This window comes from Eschrichtius robustus, chromosome X (assembly GCF_028021215.1).
Source record: "Eschrichtius robustus isolate mEscRob2 chromosome X, mEscRob2.pri, whole genome shotgun sequence".
Classification (NCBI taxonomy): domain Eukaryota; kingdom Metazoa; phylum Chordata; class Mammalia; order Artiodactyla; family Eschrichtiidae; genus Eschrichtius; species Eschrichtius robustus.
Window position 1 is genome coordinate 96,198,711 of NC_090845.1, and position 22,705 is coordinate 96,221,415.

At 36.9% G+C, this 22,705-nt stretch overlaps 2 protein-coding genes across 4 annotated transcripts in view; one reads left to right on the forward strand and one right to left on the reverse strand.

Moving 5' to 3' along the window:
- Window positions 1-2,480: 2,480 nt before the first annotated feature.
- On the reverse strand, window positions 2,481-9,003 carry PSMD10 (proteasome 26S subunit, non-ATPase 10). Of its 2 annotated transcripts, none has more exons than XM_068532455.1 (5): window positions 8,818-9,003; window positions 6,528-6,626; window positions 5,344-5,490; window positions 5,162-5,249; window positions 2,481-2,846 (listed from the first exon to the last, which is right to left on the reverse strand). In XM_068532455.1, the coding sequence occupies exons 1-5, from the start codon at window positions 8,929-8,931 to the stop codon at window positions 2,839-2,841; spliced, it is 456 nt and encodes a 151-aa protein (XP_068388556.1). In that variant the 5' UTR covers window positions 8,932-9,003; the 3' UTR covers window positions 2,481-2,838. The 2 variants fall into 2 exon arrangements, with proteins under 2 accessions (XP_068388556.1, XP_068388555.1); XM_068532454.1 differs by having other exon boundaries at window positions 5,083-5,249; window positions 8,818-9,000.
- A 155-nt stretch (window positions 9,004-9,158) lies between these two features.
- ATG4A (autophagy related 4A cysteine peptidase) overlaps window positions 9,159-22,705 on the forward strand; it is a 69,552-nt gene continuing 56,005 nt past the window's right edge. For both annotated transcript variants that reach the window (XM_068532453.1, XM_068532452.1), the window contains exon 1: window positions 9,159-9,242. In XM_068532453.1, the coding sequence (XP_068388554.1) occupies window positions 9,233-9,242 (10 nt within the window). In that variant the 5' untranslated portion in view covers window positions 9,159-9,232. The remainder of the gene's footprint in view (window positions 9,243-22,705) is intronic.

A 22,705-nucleotide genomic window follows, 5' to 3' on the forward strand; every position in this document is an offset into this window, starting at 1 on the left:
TCCAGAGGGGAGATATTCCTGGAGAAAGAAGCTTTCTCAGCCCCTCTCAAATCAACCCATGCGGGTTACCATCTATCTACTCCACCTACTTATAAGGCCATTCTGGGTCAGTGCAACTTTTATCCCAGTCTCCTTAATCTTCTATTAGTACATCCATAATATACCATATATTTATGTTTGTGATGAATCCTGAAACTGTATAAAATACAGAATTGTAACAAAATTGTGTTCACTAAATTTTACTTGGGCAGGAAAATGGACTCCTATGTTAAAGAGACTTCCAATAAGGGAACAAAAGAAAGTTTTTTTTTTCTGCTTATTCATCAGTGGATCAGAAGATAAGTAATGGAATAGGTCATTACCCAAATAGTCTGATAGCTTAAGCTTCGACCAAATTGTTTCAGCTTAATTCTCACTCAGATAAGGTACTACCTGATTTATTTTGCTACAGGTAGTTAAAAGTTAAGTGGGTAGTCCCAACCAAATCCCAAACCAGCCTTGGCTTAACCATTCACTTCTCACCACCCAAAAAGACTTCCAGGAACTTCTCTCACCTCTTTATTTCTGCATTTAGCAACTAGGATATGCTAAAGTCAGTGGAACAGCTTTGGGGCTGTCGGTCCTTATTCTCCCCAAATTCATCTGTTTATTCAGTCACCCACTGGACCTTTACTGAATGGGTACTATGGACCAGGTACTGTGGCTGATGATACAATGGTGAGCAGAATCAGAGCTAGCTCTTGTCTTAATGTAATATACAGCTTTACGAACTATGACAAGTTCTTGCACGTCATTATCAACAGTAGTGTGCTGACTGAAGGGGAGAAGGCTGGAATTTGTACGGCACTGTGGAGGGCCTCCAAATGATAGTGATCTATGATTTAAAATAAAGGACTAAAACATAGTAATTCTTGACCGACAACCAAGAAACTATGCACTTGAGATCTCCCATGTCCTTTAGAGTACCAAGTGAACTTTCCCCGCAATATTGTATGCTGAGAAGTTAATATTTGCAGCTTTTACACTGGCCTGTAACTCAGGTTTGATGAACTTTCAGTAAGAAGAACTAGAAAAGAATATGCTTCCCTGATTAATAATTGTAAAGCTCAGCACTCAAAATACTCACGTAGGGCTTCCCTGGTGGCGCAGTGGTTGAGAATCTGCCTGCCAATGCAGGGGGCACGGGTTCGGGCCCTGGTCTGGGAGGATCCCACATGCCGCGGAGCAACTGGGCCCGTGAGCCACAATTACTGAGCCTGCGTGTCTGGAGCCTGTGCTCCGCAACAAGAGAGGCCGCGACAGTGAGAGGCCCGCGCACCGCGATGAAGAGTGGCCCCCGCTTGCCGCAGCTGGAGAAGGCCCTCGCACGGAAACGAAGACCCAACACAGCCATAAATAAATACATAAATAAATAAATAAAAATTAAAAAAAAAAAAGCAACAGTCTAAGAAAAAAAAAATACTCACGTAAAAGGGTCTGAATATCAACAACACAGTTTGCGTTTACAAAACTCATTTTAGATCCTGGTCATTAAGTCTCTGACCCCAAATTAACTGAAGTTTGTGGACTCACTTGGATTACTTATTTCAAGCAATATTTGCAGCATAAAGTTCAAATTAAAAAATAATTTGAAGAGTCACTTGGAGTTCATTAGATTTTATGACTAGTAATCATTTAAAATGCTTCCCTAAATTGAGATCAAGTTTACACTTATTTTCTTTTGCTCCACATTTAATTAGCAATTCAGAAGATTACTATTTTTAAAGATTTTAGCTGTAGTTCAAGCTTCACTAATTTTATTGACTTCAGAGCTACCAAAAACTAAGAAATTGTCTTTATAAAGGATTTAAAGGCTTAAGTGGGTGTCTGATTTGCAAAAAGAATCGGGAGATTCTCTCAACATTTTATTTTTTTAGTTTCTGAAATACAAATCAAAATACATTTTTGTTACACGTCATGGTAACAAGCTTGACATTCTTTTCAATACAGGATGACTTAATATAGGTACTTTAAAACTTCCTTTTTATAAACAATACACTTTATTTTGGAGGGAAATAGCCCATTAAAAACATACATTGGTACACAGGCTATTATTTTTCATTATTTTAGTGTTTACGAATGCCAAACTTGGATAGCATGCCCTCTGAACTGAAAATTTCGTCCTCACAATATATAAGTATTCCTTCTATAACAAAAACAAATTAAACCATACTGTTGGAAAAAACAGAAATATTTGGCATAGGCCTCTGAGTGGGCTTGAAAAACGAGTTACGATGTGTTTCAACTGTATGGAAGAACATTCTAGAATCCACCTAGAAACATTTGGCAAAACAGTTGGCCTGGTGCTACTGGGGTTGTTCTGCCTCAGAGGGGGATAGAGGGTGCATGGCAGGGTGCTGAAGACTCACAACAGCCACAGAATCACTTATTCAAAGTTAACCAAGATTCAATACAGAATAATATACAACAGTAGAACAATCTCAATTATTAATATTGTTATTCAATGCCTGGAAAGCAAGTTGTAAGCTAAGAAAAAATACCTCAGCAGGAACAATAGTCAACATGTTTATAAGACTTGGAAGATGAAAAAACTTCATCATTCATAGATGACGTCTTGTGCACAAGTACATTAGTTTCCAGGACATTAGGGGACAACCACAAAACATACAAAGTAAGAATAAATCCAAGCTGCTTAACTTTCCACCATTCTCTTGAGTATTAAACCCAGACCACCTTTGGCCACTTGCAGGGGTGTCTTTTCTTCTTTATTCTCAATGTAAATACTTGCTCCTTGGGACACCAGCAGTTTTGCTTCTTCCACTCTCTCCTCATCACAGGCTAAGTGTCTGAAATCAAGGACCACAAAGACGGATTAATCATTTGCAATTCTATGTAATGGTTAGGATTTCCTGACAGGTAGTCTAAACTGCATATTATTAGGTAGTGTAATATTGGAAAGTTACTTAATCTGGAAAGGAAAATCGATTTTCATGGGGAAGACTGTTTATAAGTTAAAATTCATTGGAATAGTCTTATAATACCAGATCATAAATCACAATTCTGGTCCTACTACAACAGAAGTGATCTAAATGCCAGCCTAAGGAATAACGTCCTTATTTTATGAAGATTAGTGGTTTACACCAAACACATGCGATAATTCCAGGCTAGAACTTCGAAAAACCTCCATACACAACCTGCTAACAGCAATTTGTGTGGTTTAAATTTTGGAAAAGCAGTTTAAAACATTTTATATCATCTGATTGTTACAGACACCTTGTAAGTTAGCAAGGTATTATTATCACCATTTTACAGTTGAAATTGTGACAGAGGTTAGTCTTTGCCTATGATGACATGGCAGAGCAGTAAGTGAGGGGGAAACCTTGTCAGGCACTTAACGGTTTACCAGGTAGGGTATTAGACACTAACATGTTATTTTATTTAACCTTCACAACAATCTAGTGAGGAAGGAATTATTATCCTCATATTACAGATAAGGAAATTAGACTCAGGAATGTTAAGTAACTTCTCTGAGTTACTTAATACAAGTATTTAATATAGTTGTTTAAGTGGCTGAGTTTGGATTGGGTAAACAGCATGTAGCTATTCCTTAATCATAGGCTCTGCTCAGGACCCGATACTGCCTGACTCCTAAATTTCCTCCAGGCCACCTTGCCTTTCTTATTTGGAGAAAAGGGCTAGAATATGCATGTTTTTCTAGACAGAGTCGCTCAGAACTACAGAAAAAAATTGTAAAACTAAGAGTTAAGAAAACAATACTTTAAAAAAAATTGAATCCTACTTTGGACTAAAAAGAAGACTCACAGAATTTCTGGTTCAAAAAAGTCACCATTCGATAAGGAAGAATAGTGGCTAAGTACTGTAGAAAAAATATCAAGGTAGAGGACGGCTTCAGGTCAAGCATAAATCAATTCCAGATGGATTTGAGTTAAATGAAAAATAATAACCAAACCAAACCAATGCAATGTTTTAAAAAAAAACTACAATAAAATACAGGTGAATAGTTAACTAATTTCAGGGTGAGGAAGCACTTTCTAGCTATGAGGGAAGATTAATAGGTTTGACTGTATAGAGTTGAAATCTTCGGTTATTTCAAAAAAAATCATAAACAAAATGAAAAGACAAACTGGGAAAAATATTTTCAACTAACATGGCAGAAGGTTAATATTTGTACTATGTCAAGTCAAGGGTACATAAAAAAATCAGTAACAATAAATTAATTCTCCAAAAGGAAATAGAGAAAGGGACACAAAAAGTTATAATTTAGAGAAGGAATATAATTAGTCATAGGCATTAAAAAATGTTTAGCTTCATTGATAATAAAAAATGTAAATTACAACTCTGAAATACCATTTTTCCTATAAGAAAAGGATATTTTTGGTGTTGGTGGGGGGGTAATAGGCACTCTCACACTGCTATTGGGAGGGTACAATGATACAACTCCTCTGGAAGCAATCTGGGAATATTCAGCAATTGTCTTAAACTATGTGTATCTGTTGACCCAGCAATTCTACTTCTAACTTCTATACTAACTAAGATAATAATCAGCAGTATGGCCAATGATTTTTGTATAAAGTTGGTCAATGTAGCATTATTTATAATAGTGGAAAACTCAAAAAAGCTTAAATATACAGTAATAGAGGAATTATTAAATTATGCCATATCCATAAAATGGAGTTGTGGACAGCCATTCAAAAACGTTTTAGAAATATTTATTAACATTGGAAAATGCTCACAATATACTATGAGGTGAAAAGAACAAGATATAAAACTACATACACAGTATCGTCCCAATTTTACAAAAAAAAAAAGCGTAAAGTATGCACATTTGCATATAAAAGACAGGGAGGAAATACGTTAAAATGTTATCAGTGGTTATTTCTGGGTGGCAAAATGATAGGCATTTTGAATTTTTATCTTTATACTTCTGTGTACTTTCCATTTTTTTTCGCCATAAACATGTATTACATTTATAAGCAGACTAAAAAAAGAAATGATGTGTAAGAATTAGTGCAAGAGGGCTGATGTCAGGTAGAATACAAATGACTGCTACTTGTCACTTACAGAGGAGTGTTACCCTCAGTGTCTTGGATGTTTGTGGAAGCTTTGTAGTACAGAAGAATGTGAATCATCTTCAAGTTACCCTTGGCTGCTGCCCGGTGCATTGCTGTAGCCTCATAATGGTCCTTAGCGTCTGGATTAGCCCCGCCTTCCAGTAACATGACAGCAATCTGGGAAGATGGAGAAGAAAACAATGCAGAGATCTATTTGTGTTTGCGTACAGGTTTAGAACTCAAAAGAAGTAGCTTAGGAATGGAATCCTACCTCATGCCTGTTTTTGGAAGCTGCATAATGTAGGGGAGTACAGCCATTTTGATTGACAGCATTCACTTGAGCACCTTTTCCCAGAAGAGCTTTTACAATCTCATCCCGGCCAGCAGAAGCAGCAATATGAAGAGGAGACCAACCTGCCTGTAAAAGAGGTGGGCAGAACAAAAACCAGGGAGAAAAGGCACAGGGATCAATGCTAACATTTAGGCAGGGTTTACAGAGCTGTGTGTAAATGGTTTAAAAAAATAATATTCTTTCTCTTTCCCTCATTAAGCACTGCAGGATATTTGGAAACCAGATATATAAAAGAAAAGAAAAGCACCCATAATCCCACAACATGGAAATAATACATAAGTCTAATCCTAATGTGTTTTAAGATTGGGATCAAGGATACCCCAATAGGATATCAAGTTCCGTGAGGGGCGTTTTCCACAATGCCCACTTATCATTACTTTGTGAGAATTTTTCTATGTCATTCTTTGGAATCATAACTTTATCGGTTGCATATTATTATCATTATTATTATTATTATTATTTTTGGCCACGCCAGGCGGCTTGTGGGATCTTAGTTCCCTGACCAGGGATTGAACCTGTGCCCTCGGCAGCAAAAGCACGGAGTCCCAACCACTGGATCACCAGGGAATCCCCTGGTTGCGTATGATTTTATTAGGTGGATATATATGCTGTATTCAACTGTTCCTCCATTAAACTGTTTTTACTTTTTTGCCATTATCAATATTATTTCATTGAGCATCCTCGAAAAGGAATCTGCCTACAAAAACATTTCCATCCTTATTCTTCACAAGTCTTATCCTAATATAACCAATATCATTACACCAAATCTTTATATAACAAAAAAAGATATCTAGGCCTTCATTATTCAGGCAATATTCACCAAAAACAATTTCCAACATAATAAGAAGGATTTGTAGTCTCTTAGGGGTCATCATAATAAGACTTGATCTGCATGTTTACCTTAAACTACAGGCTATGAGTGGCAAAATGAACATTCTGAAATAATGCAACCACCAGTCCTGTATTTGGTCACTGAGGCCATGCTGTAACTTCCTAGTCATAAAGGTTAAAATTTGTTTGTGAGCTTAATACTCAGGCTTTCGTAAACACCAGTCTGGAGTCTAAAGATAACTGGGAATTTATCAACTCTGCCTAGTACTCACATCATCTTTATCATTCACTGGCACTCCAAGTTGCAGCAAGAATTCAACAATTTCTGTATGTCCGGCTGAGCATGCCCAATGCAAGGCAGTTCTGCTGTCCTACACGGGAAGCAGAGAAGCAATAAGACCAACATTCTTGAAGAGAAATAGAAGAACTAAGGCAAGAAAGCAGAAAAAAAAAATTAATATTGGAGCCAGCAAACCTACGGTTTGGGAACAAGAAATGGAGAGCACTGGATCCTCAGGTAGGTAACCTTAAACCATATTACTTACATAAGAGAGACCAAGGTTTTAGTAACATGAGGAGAATACATTGATGAACGTAGGTAATTCTGGGCAGACTAGAGCCATGAAAGCAATAGAGCAAAAAACTGATTTCAGTGCTTTGGCAGAAATACAGCTTTGGCTATTTCCATTATTTACGTACTTTTATGTCAGGCACTGTGCTAAGAGTTTTACGTGCATCACCTCCTGTAGTCCCCATGATCCTATACAGTGGATATTATCCCCATTTTACAGACTCCTCAGGGTAAGCAACTTGTCAAGGTCGCACAGCTAGTAAATCGTGAAGTTGGGACACAAACCCGTCAGCTCTGAATTTTCTAGATGCTCTAGAAAGAACAAATGTATCTTGTGGGAAAGAAATGTTCATGAAACTAGTTGAGACTATAACCATTTAAAAAACATACCACACACAGAATTAGAAAGCAACATTACTTTAAAAAAATAATAAGCTAGGAGTTAGTCATGTTTCTCAAAAGGAATCTCTCTCTCTCTCTCTTTTTTTTTTTGCAGTGACTGCTATATTTCTTAGCCCTATGTAAAACAAAATGGTATTTTAAACTTTATTACAAAAATTTCAAACTCATATAAAAATACAGGGAACATAATATAATCCATATGCCTATCACCTACATCTTATAACTATTTTGCCATATTTGCCTCATCTGTTTTCCTCCTTGATGAGATTTTTAAAAACAAATCTTAAATATTATGACCTTTCATACCTAAATATTTGAGTATCTAAAAAATACTTCACTACATAGCTATTACACTGATTAAAATGAACACTAACTCCTTTATAACATCAAATACCCAGGTTTCCCCAACTGTCCCCCAAATGTCTTTTTGCAGTTGGCTTGTTTCAATCAGGATCCATACAAGCTCCATAAGTTGCAAATGTTTGTTATGTTTCTTAAGTCTTTTGATCTTGAATAGTTGCTCCCTTTTTTATGCCATTGACTTGATGAAGAATGGTTAGAAGTATTATTAAATCTTAATTTAATATTGTTAAATTAAATCTAAAGTATTAAATATCACCAGACCAAAATGAAGGTAAACTAGACAAAGGCATTTTCAGGTTGAGCAATAAAGGAAAGTTCCAGAAAAAAAGTCTCCGAACTTCTAATTCTCTTCCCAAACACACAAAATGGAGATTTGTAATTATGTGACACTGTCTTGCTAGTGCTTAGCATGGTGCCTGTCAAATAGGAGGCAATCTATAAATGTATGTTGGCTTACTGGGGGCACCGTGAATCCTTCTAGAAACTCAGGGTGAAAGCATGAGGGTCTTTTGAGCAGGAGGGCAGAAAGAAACACTTCCCAAGGTCCACTCACTTTTGTTCTGCCTTTGCCTAGAATACCCCTTCATCCCCCAGGGAAATCCCACTCATCCTTCAAGATACAGCCAACCTTCCCTCCTTTGCAAAGCCTCTTCAGTTACGACAACATTCGGCTTTTCTAAGCGAGATTAAATCAGGTCCTTCCATGATATGTCCTGAAAGCCCCACGTCAACTTCTCTCCCGAGTATTTACCACAATTTATAATCGGACATATGATTTGGGATTATTTTATTAACGTCTGCTCCTTCCATTCGACTGTATCCTCAGCTCCCAGCTGAGGCGTTCAGTTACACGTGTTCCATAGAATAAAATCACTAATAAAAGCAAACAAACCCATTTCCAAAAACCAAAAACTTTCCTTCTCACGGATGTCTCAAAGACTGGGCATTTCTGAGAAACGCGCAAACGTTCTAGAAATATCCAAGATACAGCGACTAAGTACTGGGCCAAAAAACAACATTGGCGGTTTGTGGGGCTAGCTCCGGCCGCCCAGTCCCGAGTCCTGAGGTGACCCTGGGGTAAGGATGGGGCGGCGGGGGCGGGGATCTGGCCCTCTCGGAACCGGCCTCCCCATGGGTTGGGCTGGGCCGGGCAGCCACGTTGGTCTCCGCCGCTGCCGCCGCCGCCGCCGCCGCCGCCAGCGGAGAGGCCCCAAGCGTTGCTTTACCTGGTCAGTCCTAGTGGCCAGGGATTTATCGGCCAGGATCGTCTCCTTCAACTCCTCCAGCTTCCCGCTGTAGGCCAGGTTGCAGACCATTAGGTTAGACACACACCCCTCCATTTCGCTTTCCCAGGATCTCGGTGAAGCCTGACCAGGGACCGCCTCACGTCGCCAGCTCCGACTGCCAATCAAAAGAGGCGTTAGAGCTCCCCCAGTCACCAACCTCGCTCGTTCCTTTGCTTCTTTTCCCATCGCAGGGCGCCTCTGGGAGTTGCAGTTTGAGCACAGTTCCGGGCGGGGAGGCGCCTTTGCCGCTGTCTCAGTCTCTGCCGTTAGCAGCGCGGAACTACGAGTCCCGGGGTCCCTTGCGGCCTCCGTAGTCAAGTGGCCGGTGGAATTGGCCCAGGATGACAGCTGGAGAATGGAGTCAGGTACGGGGAGCGGCTTCGTGTAGAACCGGGGTGGGTGGTCGCTGTTGGGGCATTGAGTCGGTGACGCGAAGTGGGTGCGGGGTCATGGCAAGAGAGTTATGGGAGCCAGAAAGTCCTGTCCCACGGGGGCCCTGACCTGCAGTGGTAAGCGGAAGGGAAAACGGTAGCAGCTGAGTACTACCTCCTGCGCTCGAACCAGTGCCTGTGGCCATCCTCCCCCTCGCTGCTACCGCCGCCAAAGGAATGGAAAGAACTAGGGGTTAATTATTCTGACGTTTCGGCGGAGTGGCACTAGGGCAGAATTCTGCCACAACAGTGACAGCATATGACACCGTAGTAAGGTGATGTGCCAGGGTGATGCCAAAGGCAGAGTGTGATGCCATAGGACCCACTTGATGTCTAAGAGATCTCGGGAAGTCCGTGGCGTGGTGACATCACAACTTGATGAGGGTCATCTTGACACTGTGGTATGGTGTTGGCTCTTTAATATCACGATAATAACGGTGATATCGAAGTCTTGCTAGAACTATTAAGCTAATAGTGTTTCTATTTATGGGATTCCTAAATAGTGCCATAGCAGAAGAGATGCAAGGCTTATCCTTTATAGGGCATATCCAGACTGGCATCGTACCAAAACCAGGTAACGATAAGAATACACTCAAGAAAGAGACTGACTGTGTTTATATTTACCCTGTTATGGTGTAGAACAGGGCTTGGCAACCTTTCTGTAAAGAGCCACATAGTAAATATTTTAGGCTTTGGGGGCCAAAAGGCAAAATCGAGGATAATTTGTAGGTACTTATATGACAAGAGAGAAAACAAATTTCAACAAATATTTATTGATTAAATTCAAGGTATAGTAATAATAATTGAGCACTTTTTTTTGTAATATGAGACTACTAATGAGAATAATGGAATTCTTTTGGGGGGGGGTTAACATTTTGTTTATTTGGGGCTAATAGTCAGTGTTCCCTATCATCAAAATCATTTCAAATGTTCATCTGTTAGTACTGATCTGTAATGAGATTTTACCCATTTCATCTTTGTAAATGTCTTTTCACACAGATAGGTATGAATCCACAAACATATTCTTGTTATTTTTTATTTAAATACATTTTAAATTTCAGAATAGCTTTAGATTTATGGAAAAGTTGCAAAGGTAATGCAGAATTCCTGTGTACCCCTCACCCAGTTTCCCCTACTGTTCCTTTCCTATTTTTAACAGCTTTATTGGGATATATTTTTCACATCATAAAATTCACCCATTTTAAGTATAGTTAAATATTTTTAGTAACTTTACTGAATGGTGCAACCATAATCATAATCAGTTTCAGAACATTTTCATTTCCCCCCAAAGATCCCTCATGCTCATTTATTTGCAGTTAATCCTCGTTCCCACTCTCAGCCCCAGGTCACCACTGATCTACTTTGTCTCTATAAATTTACCTATTCTGGGCATTTCATCTAAATTAAATCAAATAAGAAGTGGTCTTTTGTGCCTGGCTTCCTTCACTTAGCATAATATTTTTTGAGGTTCATCCATATTGTAACATGTACTTCATTAATTTTTATTGCCAAATAGTATCCCATTATGTGGCTATAACCCATTTTGACTGTCTACTCACTAGACATGTAGGTTGTTTCCAGTTTTTGGCTATTATGAATAATGCTGCTAAGGACATTAGCGTGCGACTCTTTGTGTGGACAGGTGTTTTCATTTCTCTTTGGTAGGAACCTAAGGGTGGAATGACTGCATGATATGGCAAATTTAATCTTTAACTTTACAAGAAACTATAAAACTATTTTCCAAAGCGGCAGCACTGTTTTGCATTGCCACTAGTAATGTATGAGGGTTTCTGTTTCTCCACTTCCTTGCCAACATTTGTTATTGTCTTTTTGATATAGCCATTCTGAATGGATGTGAAATTATATCTTATTGTGGTTATAATTTGTACGTCCTTAGTGACTAATGATGATGAGCACCTTTTCATTTACTTACTAGCCATTCATACATCTTTTCCATTTTTAAATTGTTATTGTCTTTATTGTCTTTTTATTATTGAGTTGTAAGAATTATTTATATATTCTGGATACAAGTCCCTGTAGATATGATATGTGGATATTTTCTCCCACTCTGTTGCTCGTTTTTTCATTTTCTTAATGATGTCTTCTGAAGTGCAAAAGTTTAAAATTTTGACAAGATCTAATTTATTGTATTTTTTTTCTTTTATGGATCATGCTTTTGGTGTTGTACACTTTTAATAATTGTACAATTTAATGTTATTAGTATTTTAGAATTGTGTTACCATCACCACACTCTTATTTGAAACATTTCCATTACCCCAGAAAGAAACCTCATGCCTGTTTTCACTCTCTCCCCATTTCCACTCCCAGGCCTAGGCAACCACTAATTTATTTTTTGTCTCTATGGATTTTCATTTTGGGGGATTTCATATAAATAGAATCATACAGTATGTAATCTTTTGTGTCTGGCTTCTTTCACTTAGCATAAGGTTTTTGAAATTTATCCAAATTTTAGTTTATATCAGTACTTCATTCATTTTAATGGCTGAGTAATATTCCATTGTATGGCTATACCATATTTCACTTATCTGTTCATGAGTTCATTGGTTTCTGCCTTTTGGTTATTATGAATAATGCCATTATAAACATTCATGTACACGTTTCTGTGCAGACATGTGTTTTCATTTCTCTTAGCACATATCTAGGAGTGGAATTGCTGGGCATATGGTAGCTCTATGTTTAACTTTGTGAGGAACTGCCAGACTTTACCAAAGTGACTGCACTATTTCCCTTCCCACCAGCAATGTATGAGTGTTAGAATTTCTCCACATCTTTACCAACACTTGTTAATGTCTTTTTTTATTATAGCCATTCTAGTGAGTGCAAAGTGGTATCTCACTGTGATTTTGTTGTTTTGACCTGTGACAGCATGGGATGCATATAAAGCATGTTGACATTACTTATGATTCAAACAATGTTAGCTGTTGAAATGACTTTCCTACAGTGTAAGTTTCACATATAAGTGCTGTTTTGCCTTGTAATTTTAAGTTGAATTAATTAAGAAACATTATCAAGTCTGGAGCAAAAGCTAATTTCCAGGGCCATTCGGTGTTTGGTAATAGTGGTTGAAGGCAGTTCTTCCAACAGTTAAAAAATGTAAAAATCATTCCTACCTTCCTTACCATAAGAAAAACACATAGTGGATCTAATTTGGCCTGCCAGATGTAGTTTGCCGATGGCTGGTGTGTAAAAGTGTCCTGTATTTAGCAGGTGTTCAATAAATATTTATCCAGTTGATTACAGTGGTACAGCAGGGCTGCTGTGTGATATTCACAAAGAATTGGGTATAGTAACATTTCACCGTAATAATACATCAAGAAATTGGATTTGATTGTCAGAAACAGCTGGAAAAACAACTCCAAGTGCCTCTCCTACTGAGTGACTTGTTTGGGTAATCTTCCTTTATAGACGGTGTGTTGTGCTTTTATTTTATTTGATATGACAGGGTGGTTAACTTTCAATTCTGAGTCCCTTAAGGCCAAGGATAAGGTATTCTTTGACTTTTTGAAAGCTTTCAAAGGTGTCTTCCGTTTTGTCACTGTCCTCAAGTATGGAGGAACAATGTAGTTACTGTTTATCAAGAAGAGTCAAAGGGGGGCCCTGTTAGGGACTGACTCCGTTGCTGTGCATACAATTGCATATTCCCTTTACTACTGGTCATATAGAGTCTAGGTCCTAGAACAAGCCAAGTTCACCTTCTGGCCTTTAGAATAACTAACGTTTACTGATCACATGTGTCAGGTATTGGGCTTATCTCATTTAATCCTTCACAACAACCCTATGAGGGAGGTACCATTATCCTCCAGTCCCCACCTTTTAAAAAAGGAGAATACAGGCGCAGAGAAGAGAAGTAGCATGCCTGAGGTCACACAATTTGGCCAAAGTTGGAGCTAAAATTAAAATCCAGTGCTATTCTACCCCAAAGCCCTAGCGCTTAACCACTGCAATATACTGCTAAATATTGCTGAAGATGAAATTATGTGTAAATGCAAACCTCAGGTAATGCAATACTAATTCCTGTCAGAGCTCTTTGGGCTGTAACACTACCATTTCTTGGGAAATGACATGATTTTCATGCTCTAGAGCCACACTGTCTGGTAGAACTTTTTGTGATGATGGAAAAGTTCTGTATCTATGCTGTTCTGGTAGGGTAGCCACTAGTCACACTGAGCACTTGAAATGTGTCTAGGGACTAAATTTTAAATTTAATTTTAATTATTTTTAATTTAAATAGCTTCATGTGGCTAGTGGTAATCATTGTGGACAGTGCAGAGAGAGGCAGTTTCCCCCTACTTGCTCCTTTCTAATTATCACTAAACATTTTATTTAATGTAAATGTTCTTTCCATAGCACAGCTGGAAACCAATATATTCTATAGTGAAACCAACTTGAGGAAGCCCTACAGAGGTATATGACAGTTAACTGTATGACAGTCACAGGAATAGGTTCTGGCTTATCCAGAATGAAACTTCTCCATTCCCACCACTTGCTAGATAAAGTTTGAACAACTGGCCTTGAAGACCCTTTGCGATTGATTTTTTTCACTGTTTGCAGATGTAAGTTGTTTATGTGGTCAATTGCAAGCAATTCACAATAACCAGTTGCCTGGTTTAAGATGAGACATTTTAATCTGTGGCTCTAATATTTTTTTAAGCACATGTTTTAATCCTACAGATAAAAATGTCCTTGGTATTGTGTGTCACTGACCTATGCAAATCTTCCCCATTTAAATCTCTCTCTTCATAAAGCTGGCATATTGTTATAGGCTATTATAATAAAACATTTTATTTACTTGCTCCCTGGGTTTTAGCTTCCACACAGTCTTGTTTTCTGAGTTATTTGCTTTATAAGTGGTTTACTTTTAAACTTTTTACTATAAAGAATAAGGGACTCACAAGAAGTTGCAAAAACAGTACCATATACTCTTCATCCAGTTTACCCCAATCATTACATTTTATGTAATTATAATACAAGGTAAGAAACAGGAAATTGACATTGGTAGGATGTGTGTGTACGGTTCTATGCTATTTTCTCACTTGCGTAGATTTGTGCAACCGTAACTGCAATCAAGATACAGAAATATTCCTTCACTAGAAAGCTACCCCTTCATAGTCACAGCTATCCACAACCCCTGCCAAATACTAATTTGTTTTCCTCCTCTATAATTTTGTCATTTTGAGAATTTTATATAAATGAAATAATGGAGAATGTGATTTTTTCCAATTTTTTCCACTTTGTTTAATGACCTCGAGATCCATCCAGGTTGATACGTGTATCAATAGTCTGTTCTTTTTTATTGCTGAGGAGTGTTTCATGCTATGGGTATACCACAGTTTGTTTAACCATTTACCTAATGAGAGACATTTTGGTTATTTGCAGTTTGGGTCTGTTGCAAATAAAACTGTTATAAACATTTGAGTATAGGATTTAGTGTAGACATAACTCTCATTTGTCTGAGATACATGCCCAGGAGAGTAATTGCTGGGTCATATGGTAAGTGTATGTTTAGTTTTTAAAGAAACTTCTCCAGAGTGGCTATATAGCATTTTACACTCCCACCAGCAATGTATGAGAGATCCAGTTTCTCTGCATCCTTACCAGCATTGTCGTTGTAATTGTTTCTTATTTTAGCCATTCTGATAGGTGCATAGTGATATCTTATTGTGGTTTTATTTGCATTTCTCTAATGGCTAATGATGGTCAGTATTTTTTCATGTGTTTATTTTCCATCCCTATATCTCCTTCAGTGAAATGTCTCTTCATGTCCTTTGCCTATTTTCTTTAAAATAAAAAAAAAAATTATGAGGTAACAGTGGTTAATAACATTATATGTTTCATGTGTACAATATTTTATTTCTGTGTACACTACAGTGTGCTCACCACCAAAAATCTAGTTTCTATCTATCACCATGCAGTTGACCCCCTTTGCCCATTTTGCCCTCCCTCCGCCCCTTCCCTTCTTGTAACCACTACTCTGTTCTCTGTATCTATGTGTTTGTTTATATTTGGTTTCATTTGTTCATTTATTTTGTTTGTTTATACATTTCACATATAAGTGAAATCATACAGTATTTGTCTTTTTCCATCTGACTTATTTCACTTAGCATAATACCTCAAATTCCATCTATGTTATTGCAAATCCTTTGCCCATTTTATAATTGCATTGTTTGGGTTTTTTTTGTTTTTTACCTGTTGAATTTTGAGAGTTCTTTATATATTCTAGATATAAGTTCTTTGTCACATATGTAGTTTGCAAATATTTTTCTACCAGTCTATGGCTTGTCCTTTCATCTTATTAATAGGATTTTTTCATAGAGCAAAAGCTTTTAAATTTGATGATGTCCAGTTCATCAATTTTTTTCTTTTATGGATTGTGCTTTTGTTGCTATGTCTAAGGACTCTTCACTAAGCCCTGGGTCTCAAAGATTTTCTCCTAGATTTTCTTCTAAAGTTTTTTTAGTTATATTTTACCTTCAAGTCCATGATCCATTTTGAGTTAATTTTTGTATTTAGTGTGAGGTTTAGGTTGAGGTTAATTTTTTTAAACTATGGATGTTCAGTTGCTTCAGCTCTATTGAATTGCTTTTGTACTATAGTAGAAAATGAGTATGCTGTACTTGTATAGGCCTATTTTGGGGTTCTCTGTTCTGATTCATTGATCTGTGTGTCCCTTTGCCATCTCACACAGTCTTGATTACCATAGCTCTATAATAAATTTTAAAATTGGGTAGAGTGATACTTCTTCCTTTATTATTTTTCAGTATTGTTTGTTTGTCTTTCCCTATACTTTTCAGAATAAGCTTTCCTATATCTAAAAAAAGGTAGCTAGGATGTTGATAGGAATTGTATAAGAGCTGTATATCAATTTGGGGAGAACTGAAATCTTTACTATGGTGAGTCTTTCAATTCATGAACAGGGCATATCTCTCCATTTATTCACATCTTCTTTTATTTCTTTTGCTAGCATTGTGTCGTTTTCAGCATTGTATAGTTTTCAACATACAAGTCCTGTATATGTTTTGTTAAAATTATAATTATTTCATTTTTTGTGTGACTGTTAATGGTATTGTATTTTAAATTTTGGTTTCCATGTGTTCATTGCAAGTACATAGTAATACAATTGATTTTTCTATAATTTGTACCCGGCAATGTTGCTGAATTTACTGATCAAGTTCTAGGAGGTTTTTTCTGTTGTTGGTTTCTTTGGATTTTCTTTGTAGACCATCTTGTCATCTGCAAATAGGGACAGTGGTATTTCTTTCTTTCCACTTTTTATGCCTCTTATTTCTCTGTCTTCCCTTATTGTTCTGGCTCAGAATTCCAGTACTATGTGTAATAGCTGTGGTGAGAGCTGAACCTTTGCTTTGTTTCCAATCCTAGGGGGAAAGTAGTCAATCTTTCAGCATTAAGTGTTATGTTAACTGTAGTTTTTTTGGGCTAGATATTCTTTTTAAAATTGAGGCAATTCCCCCCTAATTCCTAGTTTTCTGAGGCTTTTTGTCGTCAATAAATGTTGAATTTTGTCAAACAGCTTTTTCAGTATCCACTAATATGACCATGTGCTTTTATTTATTACACTGATCGATTTTCAAATATTGACCCCACCTTGCATCCCTGAAATAAATCCACTTGGTCATAGTGTATAAATTTGTTTACATATTGCTGAATTCTATTTGCTAATATTTTGTTAAGGATTTTTGTGTCTCTATTCATGAATGATATTGGCTTGTTATTTAATTTTTTGGTACTGTCTTTGATTTTCATATCAATGAAATATTAGCCTTATAATAAGAATTGGGAAGTGTTTCCTCCTCTTGTATTTTCTGGAAGAGATTGTGTAACAGTCTCTACACAAAATTAATTGTGTATTAATTTTCCTTTAAGTGGTTGGTAGAATTCTCTAGTGTAACCAACTGGGCCTGGAGACTTTTTTTGGAGTTTTTTTTTTTTTTTAAGGGAATTTTATTTATATTTATTTATTTATTTATTTTTGGCTGTGTTGGGTCTTCCTTGCTGTGCAGGCTTTCTTTAGTTGCGGTGAGCGGGGGCCACTCCTCATTGTGGTGCACGGGCTTCTCATTGTGGTGGCCTCTCTTGCTGGGGAGCACGGGCTCCAGGCACGCCGGCTTCAGTAGTTGTGGCTCGCAGGCTCTAGAGTGCAGGCCCAGTAGTTGTGGTGCACGGGCCCAGTTGCTCCATGGCATGTGGGATCTTCCTGGACCAGGGCTTGAACCTGTGTCCCCTTCATTGGCAGGCAGATTCTTAACCACTGCACCACCAGGGAAGCCCTGGAGTTTTAAAAGTACAGATTCAATTTCCTTAATAGCTATAGGACTACTAAAATTATCTATTTTGTATTGGGTGTTTGTTTGTGTTTTTCAAGGAATTGGTCCAGTTTTCAAAATTGTAAAATTTGTTTGTAGTATTTCCTTTATCCTTTTGGTGTTTGCAGAGTCTCTAGTGATATCCCCTGTCTCGTTCTGATATTAATAATTTGTGTTTTCTCTCTTTTTTTATTTGTCATTCTCGCTAGAGGTTTGTCTATTTTATTGATCTTTTCAAAGAATCAGCTCTTTACGTCATTGATTTTTCTCTATTAATTTTCAGTTTTCAATCTCATTGATTTTTGCTCTTAAATTGATTATTTCCTTCCTTCTCCTTGCTTTGGGTTTATTTTACTCTTATTTTTCTAGTTTTTTTTTTTAAGGTGGGAAATTATATTTTAAAATTTGAGACTTTTCCTCTTTTCTGAGGTAAGCATTTAGTGCTATAAATTTCCCACTCAGCAGTGGTTTAGCTGCATATCACATATTTTTTTATCGTGGTAAAAAACACATAATATGAAATCTACCCACTTAAAAAATTTTTTTTAATATAAATGTTTACCGACTTTTCTTTTTTTTTAATTAATTAATTAATTAATTTTTGGCTGTGTTGGGTCTTTGTTTCTGTGCGAGGGCTTTCTCTAGTTGCGGCGAGCCGGGGCCACTCTTCATCGCGGTGTGCGGGCCTCTCACTGTCGCGGCCTCTCTTGTTGCAGAGCACAAGCTCCAGATGCACAGGCTCAGTAGTTGTGGCTCACGGGCCCAGTTGCTCCACGGCATGTGGGATCTTCCCAGACCAGGGCTCAAACCCGTGTCCCCTGCATTGGCAGGCAGATTCTCAACCACTGTGCCACCAGGGAAGCCCTACCCTCTTAAAATTTTAAGTGTACATTACACAATATTGTTAACTATAGGCACAATTTTTTTTTAAATTTATTTTATTTTTAATTTATTTTTGAAAAATTTATTTTTATTTATTTATTTATTTTTGCCTGCGTTGGGTCTTCATTGCTGCACGTGGGCTTTCTCTAGTTGCGATGAGCAGGGCTACTCTTCATTGTGGTGAGTGGGCTTCTCATTGCGGTGGCTTCTCTTTGTTGCAGAGCACAGGCTCTAGGTATGTGGCTTTAGTAGTTGTGGAGCATGGGCTCAGTAATTGTAGCTTGCAGGCTCTAGAGCGCAGGCTCAGCAGTTGTGGCGCATGGGCTTAGTTACTCCGTGGCATGTGGGATCTTCCCAGACCAGGGCTCGAGCCCTTGTCCCCTGCATTGGCAGGCGGATTCTTAGCCACTGTGCCACCAGGGAAGTCCTCCCCACAATGTTGTTTTCATCTTGCATGACTGAAACTCTATAACCATTGAATAGCAACTCCCCATTTCTCCCTCCCCCTAGTCCCTGGCAACCACCATTCTTTCAGTTTCTATGAGTTTGACTACTTTAGATACCTCATTTAAGTGGAACGATGCAGTATTTGATCTTCTGTGGTGGCTTATTTCACTTAGCACAAGGTCCTCAAGTTCCATCTGTGTTGTAGCGTATTGCAGAATTTCCTTTTTATATGGCAGACTAATATTCTATTGTATTTATATACCATATATATACCACATTTTCTTTATTCATTCATTGATGGACATTTAGGTTATTTCTTCCTCTTGGCTTTTGTGAATAATGCTGCAATGAACATGGGAGTGCAAATATCTCTTCCAAAGCCTGTTTTCAATTCTTTTGGATAAATACCCAGAAATGGTATTGCTGGATTATATAGTAGTTCTATTTTTAATTTTTTGAGGAGCGTCTATACTATTTTTCCATAACAGTGGCATCATTTTACATTCCTACCAACAGTGTAGAAAGGTTCCGTTTCTCTACATCTTTGCCAACACTTGTTATTTTTTTTTAAATAGCCATCCTAGCAGGAGTGAGATGATGTCTAATTGTGGTTTTAATTTGCATTTCCCCGATGATTAGTGATTGTGAGCACTTTTTTCATATATCTGTTGGCCATTTGGATGTCTTCTTTGGAGAGATGTCTATTCAAGTCCTTTGCCCATTTTAAAATAAAGTTGCTATTATTATTATTTGCTATTGAGTTGTAGGAGCTCCTTATATATTTTGGATATAAACCCCTTATCAGAGGTATGGTTTACATATATATATAACCTCCTATACTGTAGGTTGCCTTTTCATTCTGTTGATTGTTTCCCTTGCTATGCAGAAGATTTTTTTTTTCAGAAGATTTTTAGTTTGATGTAGTCCCACCTGTCTGTTTTTGTTTCGGTAGCCTGTGCTTTTAGCGTCATATCCAAGAAGTCATTGCCAAGACCAATATCTTGAAGTTTTTTCCCTAGGTTTTCTTCTAGGTGTTTTATAGTTTTAGGTCTTCTGTTGAAGCCTTTAATTTTGAGTTGATTTTTGTGTGTGGTGTAAGATAAGGGTCTAGTTTCATTCTTTTGCATGTGAATATTCAGTTTGCCCCACACCATTTGTTGAAGTGACTATCCTTTTCCCATTGTGTACTCTTGGCACCCTTGTTAAAGATCATTTGACCATATATGTGTGGGTTTATTTCTGGGCACTGTGCTCTGTTCCATTGGTCCATATGTCTGTCTTTATGCCAGTGCCATTTTGTTTTGATTACTGTAACTTTGTAATATGTTTTGAAATTAGGAAGTATGAGGTATCTAGCTTTGTTCTTCTTTCTCAAGATTGTTTTGGCTATTTGGGGTTCTTTGTGGTTCTACATGAGTTTTAGGATTTTTTTCTATTTCTATAAAAAATGCCATTGGGATTTTGATAGGGATCATATTGAATATGTAGATTGATTTGGATAGTGTGGACATTTGAACAATATTGTCTTACAATCAATTAACATGGGATATCTTTCCATGTATTTGTACCTTTAAATTCCTTCCAGCAATGTTTTGTCATTTTCAGTGTACAAGAGTTTCGCCTCTTTGGTTAAGTTTATTCCTAAGTATTTTATTCTTTTCGATGCTGTTTTAAATGAAATTGGTTTCTAAATTTCCTTTTCAGATGGTTCATTGTTAGCGTATAGAAATATAACTGATTTTTGTATATTGATTTTGTATCCTGTAAAGACTTAATAGTTAGAGCATATGCTGAATTAATTTATTAGTTCTAACAATTTTTGTGGCGTCTTTAGAGTTTTCTACATATAAGGTCATGTCATATATAAACAGAACTAATTTTACTTCCTCCTTTCTAATTTGAGTGCCTTTTGTTTCCTTTTATTGCCTAATGGCTCTGGCTAGAACTTCCAGTACTATGTTGAATAGAAGTGGTGAGAGTGGGCATCTTTGTCTTGTTCCTGAACGAGGAAATCTTTCAATTTTTCATGACGGGGTATGATGTTAACTGTGGACTTTTTATATATGGCTTTTATCATGTAGAGGTAATTTCCTTTTATTCCTAGTTTGTTGAGTTTAGAATACTCAACTTTTTAACCTGAAAAAGTGTTGAATTTTGTCAAATGCTTTTTCTGCATCTATTGAGATGATCATGTGATTTTTTTTTCTCCCTTCATTCTGTTAATGTGGTGTATCACATTGATTGATTTGCATATGTTGAGTTATCCTTGCATCCTGGAGATAAATTCTACTTGGTTATGGTGTATAATTTTTTTAATGTGCTGTTGAATTTGGTTTGCTAGCATTTTGTTGAAAATTTTTGTATCTGTATTCATCAGGGATATTGGCCTATTGTTTTCTTTTCTTGTAGTGTCTTTCTTCTGGTTTTTGCATCAGGATAGTGCTGGCCTCACAAAGTGAACTGGGAAGGGCTCCCTCTTTCTCAGTTTTTTGGAAGAGTTTGAGAAAGATTGGCTTCTGAAACTTTTTAAAAAGGAATGAAGTTAATTCTTTAAATTAAGAATTAACTTAGACATGAATTTAAAGTTAATTCTTTAAAAGAAGTTAATTTTTCTTTAAATGTTTTATAGAATTCACCAGTGAATCCATCTGGTCCTGGGCTTTTTATTTGTTGGAATGTTTTTGATTACTGAGTCAATCTCCTTGCTACTTATAGTTCTGTTCAGATTTTCTGTTTCTTCATGATTGTCTTGATTAGCTATATATTTCTAGGAAATTATCCATTTCTTCTAGGTTATGCAATTTGTTGATGTATAACTGTTCATAGTAGTCACATATAATCCTTTTAATTTCTATGGCATTCATCATAATATCTCCTCTTTCATTTAAAAATTTTTTCCTCTTTCATTTTTGATTTTATTTATCTGAGTATTTTTTTTAAACTACTGTAGTTAAAGGTCTGTAAATTTTGATGATCTTTAAAAAAACCCAACACTTAGTATCATCAATTTCTTTCTATTTTCTATTTTGTTTATTTCTGCTCTTAATTACTTCCTTCCCCTAACTTTGGACTTAATATGTTTTTTTTCTAGTTTATTGAGATGTAATATTAGATTGTTCATTTGAAAAATTTCTTCTCTTTTAATGTAGTCAATTTTCACTATAAACTTCCCTCTTAGTACTGCTATTGCTGCATTCCATAAGTTTTAGTATGATGTGCTTTCATTTTCATTTGTCTCAAGGTATTTTCCAATTTCCCTTTTGATTTCTTCTGTGACTCACTGGTTGTTCAAGAGTGTGTTTTTAAATTTCCACATATTTGTGATTTTTCCAGTTTTCCTCCTGCCATTATTTTCCAGTTCCTTTCCATTGTGGTTGGAAAATATAGTTGGTATGATCCCAACCTTTTAAAATTTGTTAAGAATTATTTTGTTACCTAACATGTGATCTGTCCTAGGAAATGTTCTGTGTGCACTTGAGAAGAATGTGTATTTTGCTGTTATTGGGTGGAATGTTCTATATATGTCTGTTAGGCTCATATAGTGTTGCTCAAGTCTTTTGTTTTCTTACTGATCTCATGTCTGAGTGTTCTGTCCATTATTGAGGGTGACATGTTGAAATCCCCTACTACTATTTTGTTGCTGTCTATATCTCCCTTCAGTTTTGTCGGTGTTTGCTTCATATGTTTGTGTCCTCTGTTGCATGCTTTATATTTGTAGTTGTTATA

Coding starts and splice junctions, on each gene's coding strand:
- PSMD10 (XM_068532454.1), bottom strand. CDS start 8,931: ATGGAGGGGTGTGTGTCTAACCTAATGGTCTGCAACCTGGCCTACAGC. Junction 5,250..5,343: donor CTTCCAAAAACAGGCATGAG/GTAGGATTCCAT, acceptor CCATCTTCCCAG/ATTGCTGTCATGTTACTGGA. Junction 2,847..5,082: donor ACTGAGGGTAACACTCCTCT/GTAAGTGACAAG, acceptor CCTTGATTTCAG/ACACTTAGCCTGTGATGAGG.